The sequence below is a fragment of the Xenopus tropicalis genome, chromosome 7 (genome assembly GCF_000004195.4).
Source record: "Xenopus tropicalis strain Nigerian chromosome 7, UCB_Xtro_10.0, whole genome shotgun sequence".
NCBI lineage: Eukaryota > Metazoa > Chordata > Amphibia > Anura > Pipidae > Xenopus > Xenopus tropicalis.
Genome location: NC_030683.2, coordinates 88,253,807 through 88,275,075, shown reverse-complemented (window position 1 = coordinate 88,275,075; position 21,269 = coordinate 88,253,807). Strand labels below are relative to the sequence as shown.

The 21,269-nt window shown below is 38.1% G+C and overlaps 1 protein-coding gene across 7 annotated transcripts in view; it reads left to right on the top strand.

Moving 5' to 3' along the window:
* agrn (agrin) overlaps window positions 1-21,269 on the top strand; it is a 241,681-nt gene that overhangs the window by 200,357 nt on the left and 20,055 nt on the right. For 5 of the 7 annotated variants that reach the window (XM_012967110.3, XM_018096015.2, XM_018096012.2 and 2 more), the window contains 16 exons: window positions 132-482; window positions 2,300-2,461; window positions 4,048-4,175; window positions 7,984-8,098; window positions 8,563-8,694; window positions 9,934-10,350; window positions 12,923-13,115; window positions 13,216-13,431; window positions 13,997-14,226; window positions 14,338-14,472; window positions 15,308-15,404; window positions 15,777-15,941; window positions 16,962-17,073; window positions 18,159-18,170; window positions 20,570-20,686; window positions 20,924-21,113. In XM_012967110.3, coding sequence (XP_012822564.1) covers window positions 132-482; window positions 2,300-2,461; window positions 4,048-4,175; window positions 7,984-8,098; window positions 8,563-8,694; window positions 9,934-10,350; window positions 12,923-13,115; window positions 13,216-13,431; window positions 13,997-14,226; window positions 14,338-14,472; window positions 15,308-15,404; window positions 15,777-15,941; window positions 16,962-17,073; window positions 18,159-18,170; window positions 20,570-20,686; window positions 20,924-21,113 — 2,772 coding nt within the window. The remainder of the gene's footprint in view (window positions 1-131; window positions 483-2,299; window positions 2,462-4,047; window positions 4,176-7,983; window positions 8,099-8,562; window positions 8,695-9,933; window positions 10,351-12,922; window positions 13,116-13,215; window positions 13,432-13,996; window positions 14,227-14,337; window positions 14,473-15,307; window positions 15,405-15,776; window positions 15,942-16,961; window positions 17,074-18,158; window positions 18,171-20,569; window positions 20,687-20,923; window positions 21,114-21,269) is intronic. The other 2 variants (XM_018096014.2, XM_018096013.2) reach the window with 2 other exon arrangements.

Below are 21,269 nucleotides of genomic sequence, written 5' to 3'. Positions count from 1 at the left end.
TTCATTGAGGTTGTGTAAATTCTCTGATAATCTTATCTGTAGCATAGCATTCATTCAAACATTATTTCCAGGTAGGTTTGATTTCTTCTGGTCTAATCATAAAATATTTGCATCCCTCTCTTTTGTTGCAGAAACTGTCACTCATGCCAACCTTCAGACATTGAGTCCAACAGGAACACCCTCTCCGCCCATAGTTCGGACTCTTCCAACTCCAGGAACCACAAAGATAACAAAGACCAAGAAAAAGACAGATTCCTTCCAGTTAGTTTTAGAAGCCACATCGCTCAGCCCATTTTCCAGCACCACAATGAGACCTGTGACCCAGACGCATAGAGCTCACACTTCTACTGTCAGGCCAGCAATCACTATTCCCACAGTCCATCCCACTGTGCTTCAGATTTATGATGAATCAGGAAGTGGAAGTGGGGATGAGGAGCTAGAAGCTAGCGGTGATCAAGATTTAAGTGGTGTTGAACCCAAAGGTGAGTGTATTAACACCTGATTAATATACTTTCATGGTTTATTATGAATGGATGTGAAATATCAACTTACACATGCAGAAGTAACTGTATTTTTGTAAGTGACAAATGCAATGAAAAATGTAATTTGTAAGCCTCTTTAAGTGTAAGAGGATATATAGCTTCTTCATAGAATGGCATTAGGATTATTACAATGTGGAGAGCAGTCCACTGCCTCTTGTAAGAACATTCCTGTATGTTTGCATTTATATTTATAAGTAGGCAGTACCAAGCTGGACGAGACAAGCTATATGCAGAAAACAAACGTTTAGGGGCAGCTTTATCAATCACACACGATTGTAAAACAAAAACTTAAATTGTGACTAAATGCAACTGAGGTTTTTCCATGATCCATGAAGTCTTTTCCACAACCATGTTTTTTCCCAAGATTTTCATATTTAAAAAAATAAATAATACCACAATACATGTAGGTGTATTTTCCATTAACATATTTCAATTTCAGGGAAGAGAAGTGACCTAAACTGGCACTGCCACCTCCCATTCAAGGTTTTGGGACTTCCCCAGCTGCTGTAATATGCCCCAAGAAAATATTCCCCATCTACTATTGTTACTTGCTTGTTTTTAAAAAATCTCGTTGTTTACTATGTGACAATGACAATAAAGATATATTCTATTCTTTTCTATTCTGAACTGTGTATGTGGGCATAGTTTGCTTTGTACACAAAACCTGCACACAGAGCACTGTACCCCTCTCGGGGTAACCAGTTAAATGACCCTTCAACACTAGCTGCTAGTAGTACACTGCCCATGGCAGCTGCTTGTGGTTTGTATCAATCAGTAAAGCTGGCCCACAAGTATGTGCCAAATAAATGGTATACAGCTGCTGCAGGGGAAAGGCATTCTGTGTGTTATAATACAAAACATGATAGATGATATGTAATACTACACAGGACAGCTTACCAGTTTGCAGCAAAACACTGTATACTGGATATATTTTCCTTTTTTTGAAGATGTCAGATTGTTCTTATAGAATATTTTGAGTATTTCTGCTTTAAAATTTTTTTTAATACTGATTTTTATTCTCAGCATCTTTCTTTAAACAGAATTAAACCTTTTTTTACACGTATCATAACATTGTCTTTGTATGCTACTTATAATTTTGCCTTAAAAGTTTTTTCTCAATGCTTTTACCTAACCTGTCAGACCCCCCATGTGCTCTATAAGGGGGCTGCCATATCTATGCAGCAGAAGTCCATTAGCATTAGAAGCTATAACTGACAGGCTGAGAAGGGATAGGTTGGCAAAACAGTCAGGTTTAGGAACTTCAAGTAACAATTACTTACAAAAGCAGCCCTGTCAGTGAAAAATGATGAACATGACCAACAGGTAACTTTAAATGTACATTTATATTTTGAAGTGGGTTTTTAGTGTCAGTATCACTTTAAGATAAAGTAATATATAATGACATTTAAAAAAAAAAAAAAATATATATATATATATATATGTTCAGTTTTAGTTTTAAACAGTGTTACAATTTTTTTTTACCAAATAAGTTCTTTTTTTAGTTAAACTGACCTGTTCATTAATACAAAACATGCTATCTAACCTTTAAAACTACAATGGAAGGCTTAGCAGTCTGGATGAACCCTCCATTGTACAGAGCACATTTTACTGCCATACCTTCACTTTGAAAAATTCAAGTTATATGAACTTTAACTTTTTTGTTCCACAAAGAAAAGAAGCTTGAAAGACCGTACGACAGAACAGGTCTGTTTGGGTTTTATGCTTGTCAGTAACTGGTTGCTTTTATTCCTTGGCAGAGCCATTTGATGTGGAGAATGAACAGAAGGAAGAAGCTGAAGAGAAGAGAGATTTTGTAGCCACCACGGTCATAGAAAGAGCCAGCTGCTATAACACACCTCTAGGATGCTGCTCTGATGGAAAGACCCCAGCTAATGATGCTGAAGGAACAAATTGCCCAAGTAAGCAATTCAGCTGTGGGAGTGTTACATTATTCATTGCACACTAAATTATTTGGTTCCAAACAGTTATTTATATTCTATGGCTTTGGCCAAGTACTGGAAAGAAAAATAAAAAAAGTTTGTGTGTTTCTGGAAAACCAGCAAGGACAAGCCAGGAAGCAACAAAAATGTCTATTGGTGATCATCCTTCATAATTTACATTTATTATATATATATTTATGTATTTGTGTGACAATACAAGGAAAGACTAATATTTGTCACCAGTTTTAGGCATGGTAAAGTAGAGATCTGCAGTCTCGGCAATAGCAAGTAAGGCCAGAAGATGTCCAGAGTAAAAGCCCAAGTTACAAGATGTGTTTAATCCTTTTACGGCATAACAAACCTTTTATGTCCAGTTGTTCAGCAATACCCCAAGCATTCAGTGACAGCAGCAATCTGTACTTGGTGGGTTCAAGGCGCTTTAGTTAAAGGTTCCAACGTAAGCCATTTTAGCTTTGAAGTGGAGGATCCTATAGACATGAGCTCTACAAGAAAACCTTCATTTATTATTATTTTTTTTTTTACTTTAATTTTGTTTGTAAGTAGTTTATAAGAGATGAAAGATGCATTCTTTTTATTGTGTTGTCCTATGTAGAGGTGAGCATGTAAATATATTTTTTATTAAAAGAATGTATAATTAAGAGCAGTGGAGATCACAGGCAACCCATGAACAAGCAAAATATAGTTAATTCTCAGGCTTCAAAAATGCACACATTGTATGGATGGATCAAATGAAATGTTCTTCTCCCCACCACAAACATATAAGATCATGGTGTTTTAGGACATGGGAAGAAAATACTACATATTAATAAAAAAGATATGTAGTTCTGTTTCAGATTTGTTGCGTCAAAGGGGCCACAGGGGCCAACAGATTTTATCTTTGCCCTAGTCCCTTTAGAACCTTAAATGGCCATGGCTGGGAGCTGTTTTGCAACACCATTTGGAAGGCCTATGGACTTTTGATTCATTTACCTCAGCATTTTTTCCCTTAGGTTGGAGAAACGTTCCTGGTGCAGAACAATAATTTGGGGTGGGCACACAGCTGTTTTGTTTGCAAATTTCCGAAATGGATAACATGGTTTATCCATGGTCAACCAGCATAAAAGGATAATGCATGAAAAATAGAGGAGTTAGATGTTCATATTCAAAGCTGCTGGTTTTTCAGTTTCTTTGTGCATATGTATGTCTGTTTGATTCCTCTCTTGTTTGTCTACCTGTTTTTGGCTAATTTGTCTTTCTTGTTGCCCAGCTAGTAAAGGCTTCCTTCTAAGCCGCCTCTCATGAGGAATTACTGTACCTGGTAAAGTGCTGTGCTACTTGGTCCTCCAGCCACTGGATGGCACCATATCCACTCAGAATCACACCCAATTACTAACCCTTCATAGTTCCGACCTGCGCCATACTACTAACCTTATACCAGGCACTGCCCATGCTGCCACTCACCACCCAAAGGGAATAGGGGAGGCAATTAGGCAGCTATTAAGTGACTTTGTGTTGTTTTTGATATCCAACACTGACATTTTGCTATTTTTCTCTCCCATCTGCAGAAACCAAAATTTTCCAAGGTGTCCTCATTATTGAAGAGTTGGAGGGGCAAGAGGTTTTCTACACACCAGAAATGTCAGATTACAAGTCTGAGCTCTTTGGGGAAACTGCTAGAAGCATTGAGAATGCAGTAAGTAATCAAAACTCATCAGTTTAATGGCACCTATCATTTTATTGGGTTCCTAAAGAAGTTTTAAAAACAAAACACTATAACATGTCACAATGAAGTTGACCCTGGCATAAAACATCTGGTTGTGCAAATACTTTGGATTTGACTGGTATAGTTTGTTTTAAAATATTTTTAATTTCTGTTTTTAATTGCATCATTAGGATATATGCTGGAGTGTATTGTCCACTTGTTATTTTTTCTAAGTCCTGTGAGTGCCGAGTCCTTCATTTAATATATATATATATATATATATATATATATATTATCCATCTTATTTATATTCAGTTTAATTGGCTGTTTTGGAAGAAAGTTCTGCGTCTATTTATTACACTAGATAAGTATTAAAAGTATAAGATCACTTTTAATGCCACAGTCAATTTGTGTTTAAATAATGATTAAAATTACTTCACTGCAAACACGTTTACAAGGTAAAGGCCAACGACTGCGATCTGAAAATGAAACAGTCTCTCAACCTGCAGCCTTGTATGTTTGTAAAGGGCATCATTTAAATAACGCGTTGTTAAGGCTGGAAATCTTTGGCACAATGAAGAGGTAGGGTAATTCACCTAATGGCATTTGAATCTGAAATTAACATTTCTGTAATAAATCTTAATGGTCTGTGTATTAGATATTTAAATGTAGCCCAGTAAAGCCCAGACTGAGACAGGTATAATGATGGTCACACTGGGGAGTAAACTGACCATATAAAAGGCCAGAAGTTGATTTTCTTTATGAAGGCTAGTGAACTGCAAGGTGATCATCTATAATTTTTGTTATAATTATTTTATAATCCATGGGTGAAAGTTTTGGACAAAGCTGCTCAAAGTCACAAAAGTCACCCATTAAGTTTCTGCGGCAGCTCTCGGCAGGTTTACAACTCCCCAAGCTCAACTGAGCTGATTATGGGGATTGTCGGCAGTTCACCAACAGCACCAGTGGCAGTGTACGTTTATGCTGTCTGATATAACCACCTTCCATATTTTACTTCTTTCTCCTTGCTTTATTTTTCCTGTTTTGCCTGACAGCCTCATTTTACAGAATGCAACCCTGTCCTGACAAATCTCCAAATGCCTGGGACCCCATACTTGAAAGTAATGTCACACTTGGCGTTTTTCAGCCTTTGTATTTCAGCAACCTGAAAAGTGCCTGTGATCGCCTCCACTGTGCAGGTGCAGGTGTGAATGTTTTGGTATGAAACTTTTCATATAAAAACCTTTCACACCTTCATTTCTTGGCATTTCCCTGTAAAGTGAATGGGAACCGCAGGAGTTGATCACATGGTGCCCTGTGTGACATTTCCCATATACCTGTTTGAGTAGAGAACAAAGAAAATAAAACATGAGCTTCTGAGATATCATAGACTTTCAGCTCTATGGTCGCTAGAGTATTTAAGTGGAAAGGATGCGTTCGTATTAGAAATGACAGCCCAAAAGCAATAGCTAAAACATCTCTAGGCTTATCTCCCATCTGCTTACCTCTGTTGGCTTTTTATTTGTTTTCAGATTTTCTTCTTTTGGCTTTCTCCTTACAAGTACAGTCCTTGTGCAGCAGTTTGCTTTTTGCCTTAGTTTCTGGGCAAAATACCTCAAACTTAAATTGCTGCCCCGAGGATTCAAACTCTTTTTGTACATATGCACATCTACTCTGTGGCAACATGAACAATGTTTGACCTAAGTCAGCTTGTACATTTAGAATAAGAAATGGAAACATCTCATTAGTTATGATGGATAACCGAGTCATGATAGATTTGCCAATGCCTATTTGGAAATCTAAATTTTGGACTGCGTGACTGGCCCCTGGTTGCCATGGGTTTTCAGCTTTTATCATCCCCTCTGTATGTTGTACAGAACATTTATAGAAATAAAGGGACTACATTTTAGGTTTTATTTCTGACATGATATGACATCATTTAAAAAAAAAAAAAAATGACTCAGGGATATCCTAATTACAGATATTGTCTGCCAGTAGGAAACAGCAAATTAGATCAACAAGGGTCCTTTTCTAATATAAATTCATTTCTATTACCTTTTCTGCCTATAAAGCATTCACTTGCTGTGTGACTTGCATGACAGCAGTCTGTGCCACTGCAGATGGAGAGTATTATCTGCTAAAGCTCTGCCTGGGAAGAATTAGTAGTGGTATTGTTCCTGTGGATGGCATTTCTGAGCCAGAGAGAGATGGAAAGAAGAGATATCCCTTATCTGCCTGAGTATGAAGCAGGGATGCAGGGAGGCAGCCAGTGCACAGCAGAAAGAATAGCCGCAGATCTCTATTTTCACTCATATAACATTCCAATTTCCCAAAAATAAAATGCTAATATTTGCTGCATAATGTGGTTTGGATTAAAGAAATATATTTGCCATTCTAATATTTTACTGTGTTAGATTTCACAGACAGCATCATCTTATGTTTGGTGCTGTATTTATATGGATCAAGCTCTCATTAAAAAATGTGATGCTATTTATCTGACCAACACTTAACCATTTACCTCATTAAAGTCATTAATACAACTTGCTAGATGCATACAGGGTTATGCACAAACACATGCAATGTTTGCCCTAGCCCTGTCACCATAGCAACCAATCTGATGTTTACTTTCTCAAGTATCACTGCACTGTGCCATTGCATGTTTGATTGATATGGGTTACAGGTCCAGGGCAAACTTTGCTAGTATTTGTGTATAACCCAGGTAAAACACATCTCATTTCAAGCTCATAAGTGAGTGAGCATTATGTGACATTTACCAATGGCTATGTATAGATTTACATTACGTGAAAGCTATTTCTTGTTCTCCATCCTTGTTTACTGCCAAATAAAATTACATTTGCCCACAAATAGGTGGAATAGGTGGTATATTGAGGGAGTACTGTACTGTACCAGCAGCCACATGTACTTAAAGGGGTAGTTCCTTTTTAGGTTACATTTTAGTATGTTATAGAAAATCTTTCTTAGCTTTCAAATGTTGCCCACTGACCCCGGTAGACCCGGTGGTCTCTGCAGAGCAGAGGTTAACCCATAGTTATAAAGGGTGATTGGAAGTGGAGAGGGTTAGGGAAGAAAGGGATTATAGGCCATTAGAATTTTACCGGAAACTCATTTAAAAAAGCACTAAATATTAAAACAATGAAGAGCAACTGCAAACTGTCCCAGAATATATTTCTTATTCATAAATATACTGCAATAATAAGGATATAAGAAGAGCATCCCAAGACTTGGCAATAAGCCACTTCAGTGGGTCGTAAGGGCAGCAGAAGGACCTGAATTCCTTTCTATCAGATCCTGCTTGGATTTATAAACAGGAACAAAGAGTGAGCCTTACTGATGGGCAATTCATGTACCTGAGTTTTATGGTGACATCAAAGAAAATTAATTCCCTTTAAGTAGCCTTATTAAATCTTATTTCTAGACCTTTTCTTTCCTTCTGTGTATGCACAGACTGATTGCTGATCAAAGTCAATGCTTATTTTATATCATTTTTGAAAAGCCAAAAGGTTAACTTTAACAGCTGCCGTTGCTGAAATACCCTATAGGAACTGTCTTCCTTTGATTGCCTTTGTTTCCTATAGAAGCTGCTTTTGCTTTATGCCACAGGCAAGCAAAAACTACATATAAGAGTTCTGCAACCTGCTTGAATTGCTTGTAGAACACAGAGATGCTGGAGCTCAGGTCGTGCTTGCACATCAGATATTCTAACTTGCCATGCATCAGCTACAGACACCACTTTTTATTAGTTCTGTTCTAAATGACCTGTTGTGCCCCTGTCCTTCAGCTGGATAATCTACTTCGAAATTCAGACATCAAGAGGGATTTCAAGAGCATCCGTGTGAGGGACCTTGGACCAAGCAATTCCATCAGAGCCATTGTGGAAGCACATTTTGATCCAGGTCTGCAAATACTGTGGGGCTAGGAGATGTACATAGACTTTATAATAAGTGCACAGGTCTATCTAAGATATTACATTATTTTTTTTGGTATGGATAGTTCATTTTATAATGTTGTGACTGCATATTTTTATCTAAGCTGCAGTGTAGAAGTAGTAGCACACTATATGTATGAAGCAACATAGACTTTATCATTAACAGGCTCTGGAGTTATTTGTTAAAGGAGGGTTTCCATGCTGTATCATAACTAGGGTCTGGCTGGCCTACCAGAGCCCCTGCCCAATTTTATTTCTACTGTGGGCCTATATAGGGTGTCCGTTGCCTTTTTAATCTTGTAGTGTTTGATACTGACCCGTGGTTCCCTGCCCCAACATCCTGTCATGTCTTGGGATTCATCTTGATACATTAACTTAAGATTGGAAATGCCAGCAGGGTAGAACTATACTTATTTCTTCGTATTCTCCCAGCTACCACCATGTCTGCTATGGATGTTCAGAGAGCATTGCTGCGACAGCTCAAGAGCTCCAAGAAGAGAGCAATAACCATAAAGAAGCCTATTCAGGAAAATGTCAAGTTCCTGGACTTTGGTGAGATCCCTGGTACATTCCTGTTTTATTCTCAACTATGACCAAGTCTGCCTTGTTAATGTGTTTATTGTGTTTTCTAATGTCTTTCTTTTCTTAAGTTAATTTTTTGCTTTTGAGCATTACATTTATCTGGAGATTCTAAGGCATAAGCACATAAAGTGGCATTAATCTCACTCATTTGCTGTTTGCTGATATAGGCTGGAATGAATTCAGAATTAAAGGTCAGATTCTGGTGCCTGGGGAGTGATACAAAAGCACCTTGGGAATAGGAAAGTGGTGAAGCTAGCAGTTTTCTGTATTGCTGCAATTCATACATAAAAAGCTTCTGTACACATTAAGACACAATTGAGCAAAACAGCAACCTTTAAGCAAAAGCCCTTGTGGTGTCTATGGAGATGGCAGCAACCCCCCAAATTTGTACAGAAGACACAGACCTTTAACCCTCTGAATAGAATATGTGTAATAAATAGGTTGCTATAAACCAGTAGACCTGTATGACAGACAGGCCTGGCAAGCAGGTTAGCAGCTGTGATCAGATCACACTGTTTTCCCATTGATCAATACAAAGTAATAGCCCAGTAGCATCATGCCACACAGAGTAAACAGATAAGCATTTTAATGAGCCAAAGAAGTATCTTTATGCACTTCATAGGGCCCAGTGTAAAGTTTTGTGTAGAAGAATATGTGATTTCTTGTGCACTTTTATTTTATCCTATGTTAATCCCTGCAGTGTAGCATTTTTATAACAATGTATTAAGCTAATCTACAAAGAGGACCCACTGCAGTTTTTGCTATAACTTAAAAAGGATCTCCACCCTAAAACTGTTGTAATTAGAAATGCAGTAGCAGTTATAGCAACTGAGAGGAGAATGTGTCTCCTTTCCTAATTCTGACTCTCCTACAGTGCTTCAGGAGTCAGAACCAACAGAGCAGATAATATACACAACCAGACAGATGCTGCCTTCAATTGCATTTTTATTAGCAAATAATTTTAAACCACTTTAAAAGTGTAGTTGATGTATAATGAAAACTTGCTTAGAATTACATTTCCTTTCGGTATGCAATAACAGTATTTGGGTCAACATCACCTTTAAATATGTGTTGGGTGTACAAATGATTCTGTCATAACCATTTTGGTCTTAAATAATTTATTTTGTTTTATCTTTTCATATATGGAGAATTTTTAAAGCTGACTCACAATTACAGATTCTTTCACACACTTTTTCTAACTGAGCTTTTTTTTTTTATCAGACTGGGTGCCTCTAATGGTTACAACCACAACTACAACGGCAGCAACCACTAGCATGGTAGCTACTACTGCTGTTGCCCCCACCACCACAACCCCTGTAGTCGCTACCACAACAACTGTGGCAAGAACTCCACTACCTAGAAGAATAGTTGCAGTCAAGACCACCCCTGTGACAATCACTCAGCAACCTGTCACCACTCCAAGAATGACAACAAGACGACCAGTAACTACAAAAAGACCAATGACCACTATTCCTGCCACCACCAGGAGAAAGCCACCACGTATTCAAGCAGTCACAAAAAAGCCACCCCGGCCATGTGAATCACACCCTTGTCTACATGGAGGTACTTGTGAGGATAATGGGAAGGATTTCACCTGTAGCTGCCCAGCTGGCAGAGGAGGAGCTGTGTGCGAGAAGAGTAAGTATCAAGTGTACCCTTATTACACTTATTCTCTGTATTTTTAAATTATGACCATAGTTTTCTTCTATTCAGTTTCCAAATAAACTGTGTGAGTGTTGCAGAATTTGGCTTGTGTATTGGGCCATCTACTAAGCCTAAAATGCATTGGCTTGCAGTCAATTCAGTGCAGTTTGGCCCTCCACTTTTGCAGTTTTGAGTACCTGTGGACCACAATAGAATCTCACCTCAGCGACCCCCTCCAGTGTCGGACTGGCCCACCAGGATACCAGGAAAACTCCCGGTACACACAGGTGTCAGTGGGCCCTGTTGCTTCTAACTATTAGCCTATTTTCATACCCTATTTCTGTATGGGAACAAGGAAGCTTGATGGATGGAAGCATAGTGTATAGTATGTAGAGAAAAGATACTTGGATAATAGGGTTTGGGGGAGGAGAGGAGGAAAAGTTTTGAGAGTGGGCCCATGGTCCAGGGTTTTCTGGTGGGCCCCTGCCATCTCAGTCCGACACTGCCCCCCTCCCACCCCAATCTATGTAGTTACCACATTCAGGCTTCAATGCATCTGTCTCAAATAGAGGTTGATATAAATGTGCATTAGCCTAAATATGAATGACAGAACTAAATATGTATGCACAAAGCATGCAAATAACCAGTTGTGAGTACGTGTACATCTAAGCTGCAGATCACAAAGGTTTAAGCAGTTTTTTTGTATAAATCCATAAAGAAGCGGACAATCATGGGAATTAATCACTGAATGCATACTTTATTAGAATGCATGAGACGTAATCAGCATACAGTAAGCAGCCTTCATAAAGACATTTTCCTACTGAGATGTCAGAGTGTTTGTTTGCACTGCTTGGATTTGAAGATCAGCGCCAAAATCCCATCCCCATGGCAACCATATCATGATAAGCACAGAAACTGTTCTAAATAGGCAAAAGGTTCATTCATTCACTTGGAAGGGTTACACATGAATTAAGCTGAACCCTTCTCAATTGTTTTATTAAGGATCCTATTTGAATTGTGTATTTAAAGGGATTCTGTTGTGATTTTTATGGTGTATTTTTTATTTTCAAATTACACTGTTTACATAGCAAATAACTCACTCTACCATTGAAATTTTTATTCTTGAACAAAGAAATGTATTTTTTTTAGTTGTAATATTGCTGTGTAGGCAGCCATCTCAGTGCATTGTGATTCAGCCTGAGCTTTCAGAAGGAGCCAGAACTACAGGATAGAACTGCTTTCAGATAACCTATTGTTTCTCCTATTAATATGACCCAAGTCGCACAGTAGCTTAACAGGATTTCTCCTGCTTGGGTGCTATCCTCTTGTCTACCACTAAGTGGGGTTAGTAAGCATGTTTAGCAATGCAAAAGTTTTGTGAACTCGTTTTAAAACTCTACAATGATCAAATCCTCTCCAGCTTTCAATAAACCTGCTTTTTGGAAGGGTAAGGAGGTCTGGGCTGTCAGAAATCACTGTCCTTAGCTGTATTTAATGTATTTGGGGCTAAAGTTCCCACTGCTTCTCTCTGTATTTAATGTATTCTGGATGCCACTACTTCTGCCTCCCAATGTATAAGGTATTTAGAATCTGGAGTTATTATTTATAGAAGTCAATGTACACTTACAATGTATACTGTATGTAAGTGTACACTGTGTGTATATATCTATATCTTCTTTAGTGTACAAGCTAATTGAGGCTAATAGCACATTGGCCAGTTATTCTCACATTACTGTTAACTGATGTTTTCCCGTGACAGTACTCCATTAATACATGTAGTGAAACAAACAAAGCTAAACCCCAAAGAGTTTTCCAGACTGACACATTAAATAAATGGGCAATATCACATTTTATGAAAATACTCATTACATCAGTATTTAACCTGCAGACTGTGGAATGTTGGCAGCTCCATGGGAAACGTTTCCTATAGGCAGAAACAAATGATCTATGCTTATATTGCATTAGGTTTTATTGGCAATAACCTTTGAACAATGCATCACACACAAATGGCTAACCCAATATTTTAATTAGCATATTTAAGGGGTAGTTCAACTTTAAATTAACTTTTAATATCATGTAGACATTGATATTCTGAGACAATTTGCAACAGGTTTTCATTTTATATGGTTATTTAGCTTTTTGTTCAGCTGCTCTCCATTTGGAATTTTGGCAGCTATCTGGTTGCTAGGATCTTATTTACCCTAGCAACCAGGCAGTGGTTAAAACGAGAGATGGAAATATGAATAGGAGAGGGCCAGCGTATAAAGATAAGTAATAAAAAGTTACAATAATAATAACATTTTAGCCTCACAGAGCAATAGCTATTGGATGCTGGGTCAGTAACCCCCTTTTGAAAGCTGGAAAAAGGCAGAAGAGAAATAATTCAAAAACTATAAAAAATAAATAATGAAAACCAATTGCAAAGTTATTATGAATAGGACATTCAATATAACATACCACCCCTTTATAGGGCTGATGTCTGGTGTATTTAAACACACCTTTATAACTATCCTCCATAGTCTTCTACCTTGCCGCTTACTATTCTCTCTCCATCTTATTCTTGCAGGTATTAAGTATTTTATTCCTGGGTTTGGTGGTAAGTCATACCTGGCATTCAAGATGATGAAGGCATATCATACAGTGCGCATAGCCATGGAGTTCCGATCCTCTGAGCAGAACGGGCTTCTCCTATACAATGGTCAGTCACTTGGGAAGGACTTTATCTCACTTGCAGTTAATAATGGCTTTGTGGAACTCAGGTATGTATCTCATCTGAACTTTTATTTTCTTGCTAAAATATATTTAACATGGTTGTCTCTGTTGTGGCATTATGATACCTATTACAACTGTTCTTTGCAGGTTTAATACTGGATCTGGAACTGGAATAATAACTAGTAAAGTGCCCATTGAACCTGGCAAGTGGCATCAGTTAGTAGTGAACCGTAACAGACGCAGTGGCATGTTGTCTGTGGATGGTGAATCCCATGTCAATGGTGAAAGTCCATCTGGAACCGATGGCCTCAACCTAGACACAGACCTGTTTATAGGAGGAGCTCCTGAGGACCAGATGGCTGTGTAAGTATCAGCTGGAAATGAACAGATGCAACAAGAATATTAGTATTGGGGACTGCAAAAATGTGACTGTGCAAATATACACTATACAGCTAAGGCCATTCATGCACCTAAACTGGAGTTACCGATTTGAGTTCCTGACAGTTGGCTATATACTTAGCAATGATAACGATCTTCCATAAGGAATTTGGGACCTCCACTATAATTTTGAACAGTGCTTATTCAGAAATTAACACAGACACATAACCTTTAAGGGACATATTTATAAAACTGTTTAAAAAGCAGTAAAGAAAAACAATTCTCTTTGCTGGCATACAAAACACCTTGCAGTGCAGAAACCAGCAAAGTTATAAAACAGAAATGTGGCTGCAAAGCTGTAAGTAAAACTATCTCAAGTGTAGTAAATTTAAGCAAAATCTGGCATAGTAAGATTGCACATCTTGCACATATGTCTATACACAGCCGTTTCACTTGCTTTTGTTTACTTGAATTTGTACAGAAAAATGGTGTTCACCTGAAAAGAAGTATACTCTGTAGTAATCAGTTTTTCTTTGGATCCTTTGCACAGGGTATCAGAAAGGACCTCTTTGTCTGTGGGGCTTAAAGGCTGCATCCGACAACTTGATGTGAACAACCAACTATACAACCTTCAAGAGGGAGGGGCTGATGTCTTGTATGGAAGTGGGGTGGGAGAGTGTGGAAACAACCCTTGCCAGCCCAACCCATGCCATAATGGTGCTGCATGCCAAGTAAAGGAGGCTGAAATGTTCCACTGCCAGTGTCTTAGTGGTTATACAGGTTAGTTCTGCCTCATTAAGAAAGTATGACATAAAAAGGACAGAAGAAAAAAAAAAACAATTAAAAAATGAGGGTGTTGCTGCAGGTATACTTTATCATTTATTATTGCAGGGCCAACCTGTGCAGATGAACGGAACCCATGTGACCCCAACCCCTGCCACGTTTCTGCTACCTGTTTGGTTCTACCTGAGGGAGGTGCTAAATGTGAATGTCCAATGGGCAGAGAGGGAGAGTTTTGTGAGAAAGGTAAGAAAATACCTTTTCAGTCATACCATTATGTTTTTCTTTTTGGCAGATATATTAGTACAGTACCTCTGTACCCCTTAAGCTGGCCATACACGCAGGTTTCGTATGATATTCGGTGTGTATGGTGACTCAGCAAGGCGACCAATATCGTAGAAGGCTGCGGATATTGGTCGACTCGCCAGTCGGGTGGGTGAAAAGATTTTGATTGGGCACCGTAGAAGGCGCCTGAGCAATATCTACCTTCAGGGCTGAATCGGCACAAGGAGGTAGAAATCCTATTGTTTCTACCTCCATATCTGACGATTTAGCCCTGAATGTCTGTGGAGGGTGGGAGCGATCAAAAATTGCCACATGTGTGGCCACCTTTACTGTACAACTTTATCGTTACATTGGTACAGTTTTTCACAATAGGACATCTTTTAGGCCAGGTGTCCTTGGCCAACCTGAGGGCTAAAACAATCTATTTTAAGGGCCACATCTAACCATTGGTCAATATTGGTCTTTTATACAGATAATTAAGAATCATCTTTCGTGTGATTGAATTGAAATGTGTATTTAATAAATTAACTTCAGTTTTGCCCCCTTTCCTTCCAGTTATATACTGTAAGTTATTGCGAATCTCAGTTAGCATGCAGATGGGCAACATTTAGAAATTCTAATTTAATTAACCAGTAAACCGATACAGATCTTGTTTATTAAGATTGCCATTGTAATTGTAGTGTAGTCAGCACAGGTTTGTACAGTAAGTATAACAAACAGGTTAACTACCTCTAGACAAGATGATGCTAAAGAGCAATACAGTTGATTAACTTTGTTCTGTCCCCTTTCTCCTCAGTGAGCAACCAGGATCTGAATTTGCCATTCTTACCTCAGTTTAATGGATACTCTTACTTGGAAATGAAGGGACTACAGACATTTGCCACTGACCTACAGTAAGTGCATCTGGGGAAAGCTGAGCAAAGATAGCAAAGATTAAGGGACATTGGCCCAAAAAACCACAGACAAGTTCAAGTTATATTACTAATAAAATAGATTAAGTACCTGCTGTAATAAAGTTGTTGCCTAGTGCAATGTGGCAACCTTGTTGGTTTAATGTGTTGGTTGCAGTACATTAGTCAGACCCAGCATGTTATCTTTCATCCTAACTCTCATGTAGAGCTAGAGTATGCGGTTCTTTTAGTTATGTGTTACAGATAAATAGGAACAAAAATTCCAGTAATGGAGGTATATTAGCATAAGAACATGTACAAATTGCATTCCATTTTCTTCAAGGTATCCTGACTGAATTGTTTGTACTTATATAGGGACAAGCTTGCCATGGAAGTAGTGTTCCTAGCCAGCAACCCCAATGGCCTCATCTTCTATAATGGGCAGAAAACTGATGGAAAAGGAGATTTTGTGTCACTGTCCCTTCATGATGGCAATCTAGAATACCGTTACGATCTCGGAAAGGGAGCTGCTGTCATCAAGTACGTAACAGGAAGATCTCTCTGTGCTTTTTAGATTTTTGGCAGACTTAAACATGTGATCTCTACCCTGTGGTTCTCCAACTGTTACTGAATTAAAACTCCCACCATCCCATGGCACCCGGAGAGCCTGCTACTGATTGGTTTGGGCCATACAGTACACAAATATAGGGACTCCATGAAATTCAAAGTGACAAATCACTGTGAGAAATTAAGGGTTTAAAGAATGTTATTGCCAAAACAGATGCTGCACATAGGTGCCAGAATTATTTTAATATTATTCATTAGGCCTAGACCTCACCAAGAATTGATGCAATAATAATTGGTATAATATATCTAAAATAAGTTCCCTGCACCAAATAAGGCTCCATTCTGCTCAACAGGCAAACAGTCCTTGAATATAAGTATTCTGTAACGCTGAGTGACATGGGAGTGACATTCTGACAGCCTTTCATGGCTTTTGCATTACTTTCTAAAGGAACTCGGTCAAAAAAGTATGATTAATAAGCATTGCATGCATAGGTATGCTTGTGCTCATTGTTATTGAAATGACACGGTGCCAACAGGTTGGCGAGATTGTTTGGACATTGTTAGGGGGGGGGGAAGGGGGTTTGCTATAACATATTGCAAGTGACCTAGAATGTTCAGCACTGTTTCACATGTCCACACTCATTAAGCACAACAGATTATCATGCTGCCTAACACAAGAAGTGTAATACTGGCAGGTACTTGACATTGATCAAGTTATTTACTTCACACTGTAGATATCCACTTGTTGAAATGAGCTAGTTCATTCAGCTAAATGATTTTTATAGAATGGAGAGGCTTCTGCTGATTGTCATTGTCAGTCAAGCAAAGCTGTCAGCCAATCATAAAAGGAGAACATTTTTAATAGATTGAACTTGCCTTAAAGAAATGTTACCTTATCTTACCTGGCACCCAATATGTTTATTTAATGGGAGCTCAATGCCCATATATGTTGTAAATGTTTATCCATAACATTGTTTATTTTCCATGTATCAGGAGTAAGGAAAAGATTCCACTCAACACATGGCTCAGCGTCTCCCTTGAGCGTAGCGGCAGGAAGGGATTGATGCGGATCAATAACATGGAACAAGTTACTGGGGAATCACCGGTAAGACCTGGGAATGAGGCTGATGCTGCCTTCTTGGTCTCAGTAGAGCCCACAGTGAATATTGTGTTTAAATGGATAAGCCCTTTTTTAGCTGCTAATTATTTCATTGTCTGTTTTTAACACAACCCCAGTTAATTAGCACTGATATGCTGTTTTTTGTGTAGACCATGTAAGGTTAGCTGTCATTTTTTAACAAGTGCAGCTGTTTAATCTTTCTTCTCCAAGGCCAGCAACTAACAAACACATTGCTGACTGACAGCCACTAAGCGGTGAGTACTGTCAATGGAAGCACATTTAGAGAAAAGAAGAAAAAAGTTGGCTAAAGGGCATCTATGATTCACATCTAATTGTGCTCCTGTGAAAGCAAAAGCAGTGATTTATCTGAGACGGCATTGGGACTTCCTTGTGGGCCCCAGATAGTCTCATTAGCAGGGAGCCTGTGACACCAATAAAACTTAGACCTGCAGTGTTAGACTTCTGTTTTCCGAAGTATATTTTCCTGCCACCTCTTAGAGACATCACTGGATGTTAAATAATTGGTGGGGCATTTTATCAAACTACTAATAGCCTGCTTTATAAAAACTGAACATAGTTGCTTAGCGCTGACAGGGTCTACATTTTGCCTTCAAAACAGCAAACTTATTTAAAAGAATATTAAATGTCACTTTTTAAAGCATCTTTATGTTAAAAAAAATGTTTTACTTGTTATTTAGCTATCTAATATGTGACACTCCGGCTGGTAATCTTCAATACCCAGGAGTGACTTCAGATCCCAGGGAACAGTGGGTGTTATCATTTAGAAGCAGAGGCCTCAAATTATCACATTTATGATATAGTCATTTGGTATAAAATGCTACTGGGCCTGCTTTGAGCAAAGCAGTTGTGTGGAGTTCTCCTAAACTCATGCTATTTAATTGACCCTTGCTTTTTAAAGAAAACTGAAAGCTTTGAAATCTGGATGGATGATGTCAGATACCCTGCATGCCAACGCTTTTGCAATCCACTGATGCCTTCTTTTCTCCTTCTCCCCCCCCCCCCCCTTTTTCTCTCTGCTTTTCTACTTTACTGCATACTCTGGATGTCAGAAATCCCGTAAGGTAACGATATGCACATCCATGTCATGCTGTATTCCATACACACCGTCCATTCTCACCATTTGAGGAATCACCAATAGACTTGATTACATCTTGAAGTAGAATTTCTCTCAAAATTAACTTGTAGTATATTACAGGATGAAGCTACCTAAGCAACAATGCAGTTGCTCTGATTTTTTTTATCCCTCTGTCCTGAAAATGTGCAGTGTTCCCTGGTTGCTGGCAATGACCTCAGCAACCAGAAAGCAAGCATCAGTAACTGTTGTGATTATAGTGATATATTTTACTTCTGGCCCTCTTCTCTTCAATTTCCAGTCTGTAGAACTGTAGCTGTTTTCTAGTTTCTAGGGTCCCAATTACCCTAGCAACCAAATTGCATCCATGCAGAACAAAACATGAAATATTGCAATAGAAAACATAGTAGAAATAAAATATGAAGACCAATATTAAATGCCAAATGTCTACATCTACATACTGAAAGTTAATTTTGCTGTAAATCTCTACTTCAATTATACTTGTTCCTCTTAATTAATTTTTCCATCATATTGAGATTTAACATTTTTCTGGAGAATTTCTAATAGTTTTCAGCCATCCATCTGTGTAACTCCTACAAGCATCAAGTAGTAATTAACTTTTTTTTTATTTATTTATTGATGGGTATGTGGGAGTGGTATGTACTGCTCAATGAACATAGGTTATTCAGGGCAACTTTCACTAAATAAAGAAAAAATCAATCTTATTTGTATTGTGTGGTCCCACTGTGCCTGCACAGCCTGCCCATTATAGAAGATCATTAGTTGTTCTGAATTGGATGCTATCAGCTTGTCTATACAAAGTTATGCAGGAGGAGCAAGATGGAGAGGATTAATCAGGCATTTTGATACTGATAAGAACACATTGTGCTGTAACAAGTCTGAAGCCTGTCTTTGAAGCTTCTTGAGAAAAGCGGATCCTTGATCAAGGACGAGGATATTATTAAGAAATCACAGCAGCATGATGCCACTTGCATAGGGAATTTGAGGATGATTCCACTAGAGGGAACCATCTATACATTAGAAACGCAGAGCATTACAGTGGCCATTCCCTCCTTTCCCTCATTTACTCATATTTTAGCTGTCTGTATTATTGCTATGTTCTCTAGTGAGTTCATTACATATAATCCTACATTTTTTTTCTATCATTTTTTTTTAGAGCATCCCTAAATTAGATTTTAAATTATGTGTTTATCATTGTTACTCTAAGGGGGCTTATTTATTCATTTTCAAATTTGTGAATTAGAGTTTGTTTTTCTAAAATGGATAAACTCATCAAATGGTCACTTATTTATTATTAAGGAAAACCCGTTCGAATAAAAAATTGAATTTTACGAGATTGAAAAAACTCGAAAAATTCAGGTTTAAGAATATGGCTTGACTTTGCCTATGACAGCTCCCATTGACTTTTATAGAAACTCACAAAGTTATAGAAACAAACAAAGTTTTAGAAGCCAAGAAAGTGCAAGAAAACTCGAATCAAGAAAAAAAATCAAACTTGACCATTGAAGTACTTACAGAATGTCAGGCAGAGTGGATGCAAACATATACAGGTATTGGACCCCTTATCCGGAAACCCACTATCCAGAAAGTTCCAAATTATGGAACGGCTATCTCCCATAGACTCCATTTTAATCAAAGAATCCACATTTTTGAAAATGATTTCCTTTTTCTCTGTAATAATAAAACAGTATCTTGTACTTGATCCCAACTAAGATACAATTAATCCTTATTGGAGCCAAAACAATCCTATTGGGTTTATTTAATGTTTAAATAATTTTTTTAATAGACTTAAGGTCGGAGATCTGAATTACGGAAAGTAAAACCCCAGGTCCCGAGCATTCTGGATAATGGGTCCCATACCTGTACAGTTATGAAGTGGAAAAAAAAACGCTGAATAATCAACATATAGCTCACTGACAACTGAAGGGCTTTAGGCTAGCTATTCTGTACCTCCTTGTGGGCTAGACCCATAGTGGGGGGGGGGCACGGGTTATGTTACAGATAACTTTTTATTGATACAAAGGAAGTACCAATGGAGATCTGATCTATGTGGCACTTATGTTAGTTTGCTGAAGTCATGATGCAAATGTCTTGTACTTAAAGCAGCACTGGATTTGTGATATATTAATATATACACACAAAAACATATGGATATGTGTGTGATATGTTTACATGCACAGAAAGCAGTTTGTAGAAAATTATATTTATTTATATAATAAAGGTATCTGGAAGAGAATATTGTAAGACATCATAAACTGTATCATGGGTCCTTATTCCTTATAGGAACCACATTAAGATGTACATCATGAGGTATTATGGTTTGCATCCAATTTAACCTTCCTCTTTCTCCTTCCGCTTCTTTCCCAGGCACCACATACCGCTCTCAATCTGAAAGAGCCTCTATTTGTGGGTGGAGCTCCAGATTTCAGCAAATTAGCCAGGGCAGCGGCTGCCTCTACAAGCTTTGAAGGAGCCATTCAGAAGGTTGGTTCCCTGTTTAGAAATGTAGCTTTTTACTCAATTGGTCGGTCAGTCCAAGCCAGGCTAATTATAATTACATAGGAAATGGCTGCCCCTAGCCATTAATACCAAGCAACCAAACAGCAGTTAGCTCTTACCATATATTTTGTGAATTCATGGACTGAGGCAACTTTCTTTATGTTATCAGCTTACTACCATATGATATTTTGTCATTTTAATTTTTTTTGTTTTTTGTTGCAGATTTCCATTAAGGGGCTGCCTGTTTTGAGAGAAGAAAACATCCGCAGTGCCATTGAGATCTCTACTTTCCGCAGCCATCCTTGTACCAAGAAACCCTTCCCTTGCCAGAATGGGGGGCTTTGTTCTCCTAATAAAGGCAACTATGAGTGTGTTTGCCAGAGGGGTTTCTCAGGCAGCCAGTGTGAAAAAGGTAAGCAGACAGTCTCCTTTTATAGGGTATATGCCTTATCTAGTCTACCAAACATAAATTCTTCATCTTTTACTCTTTTTACTATTTTTGTTATTAAGTAGAGTAATTATATTCCTATTTTCTACAACACTTCTACTACATCATTATTTCCATTGT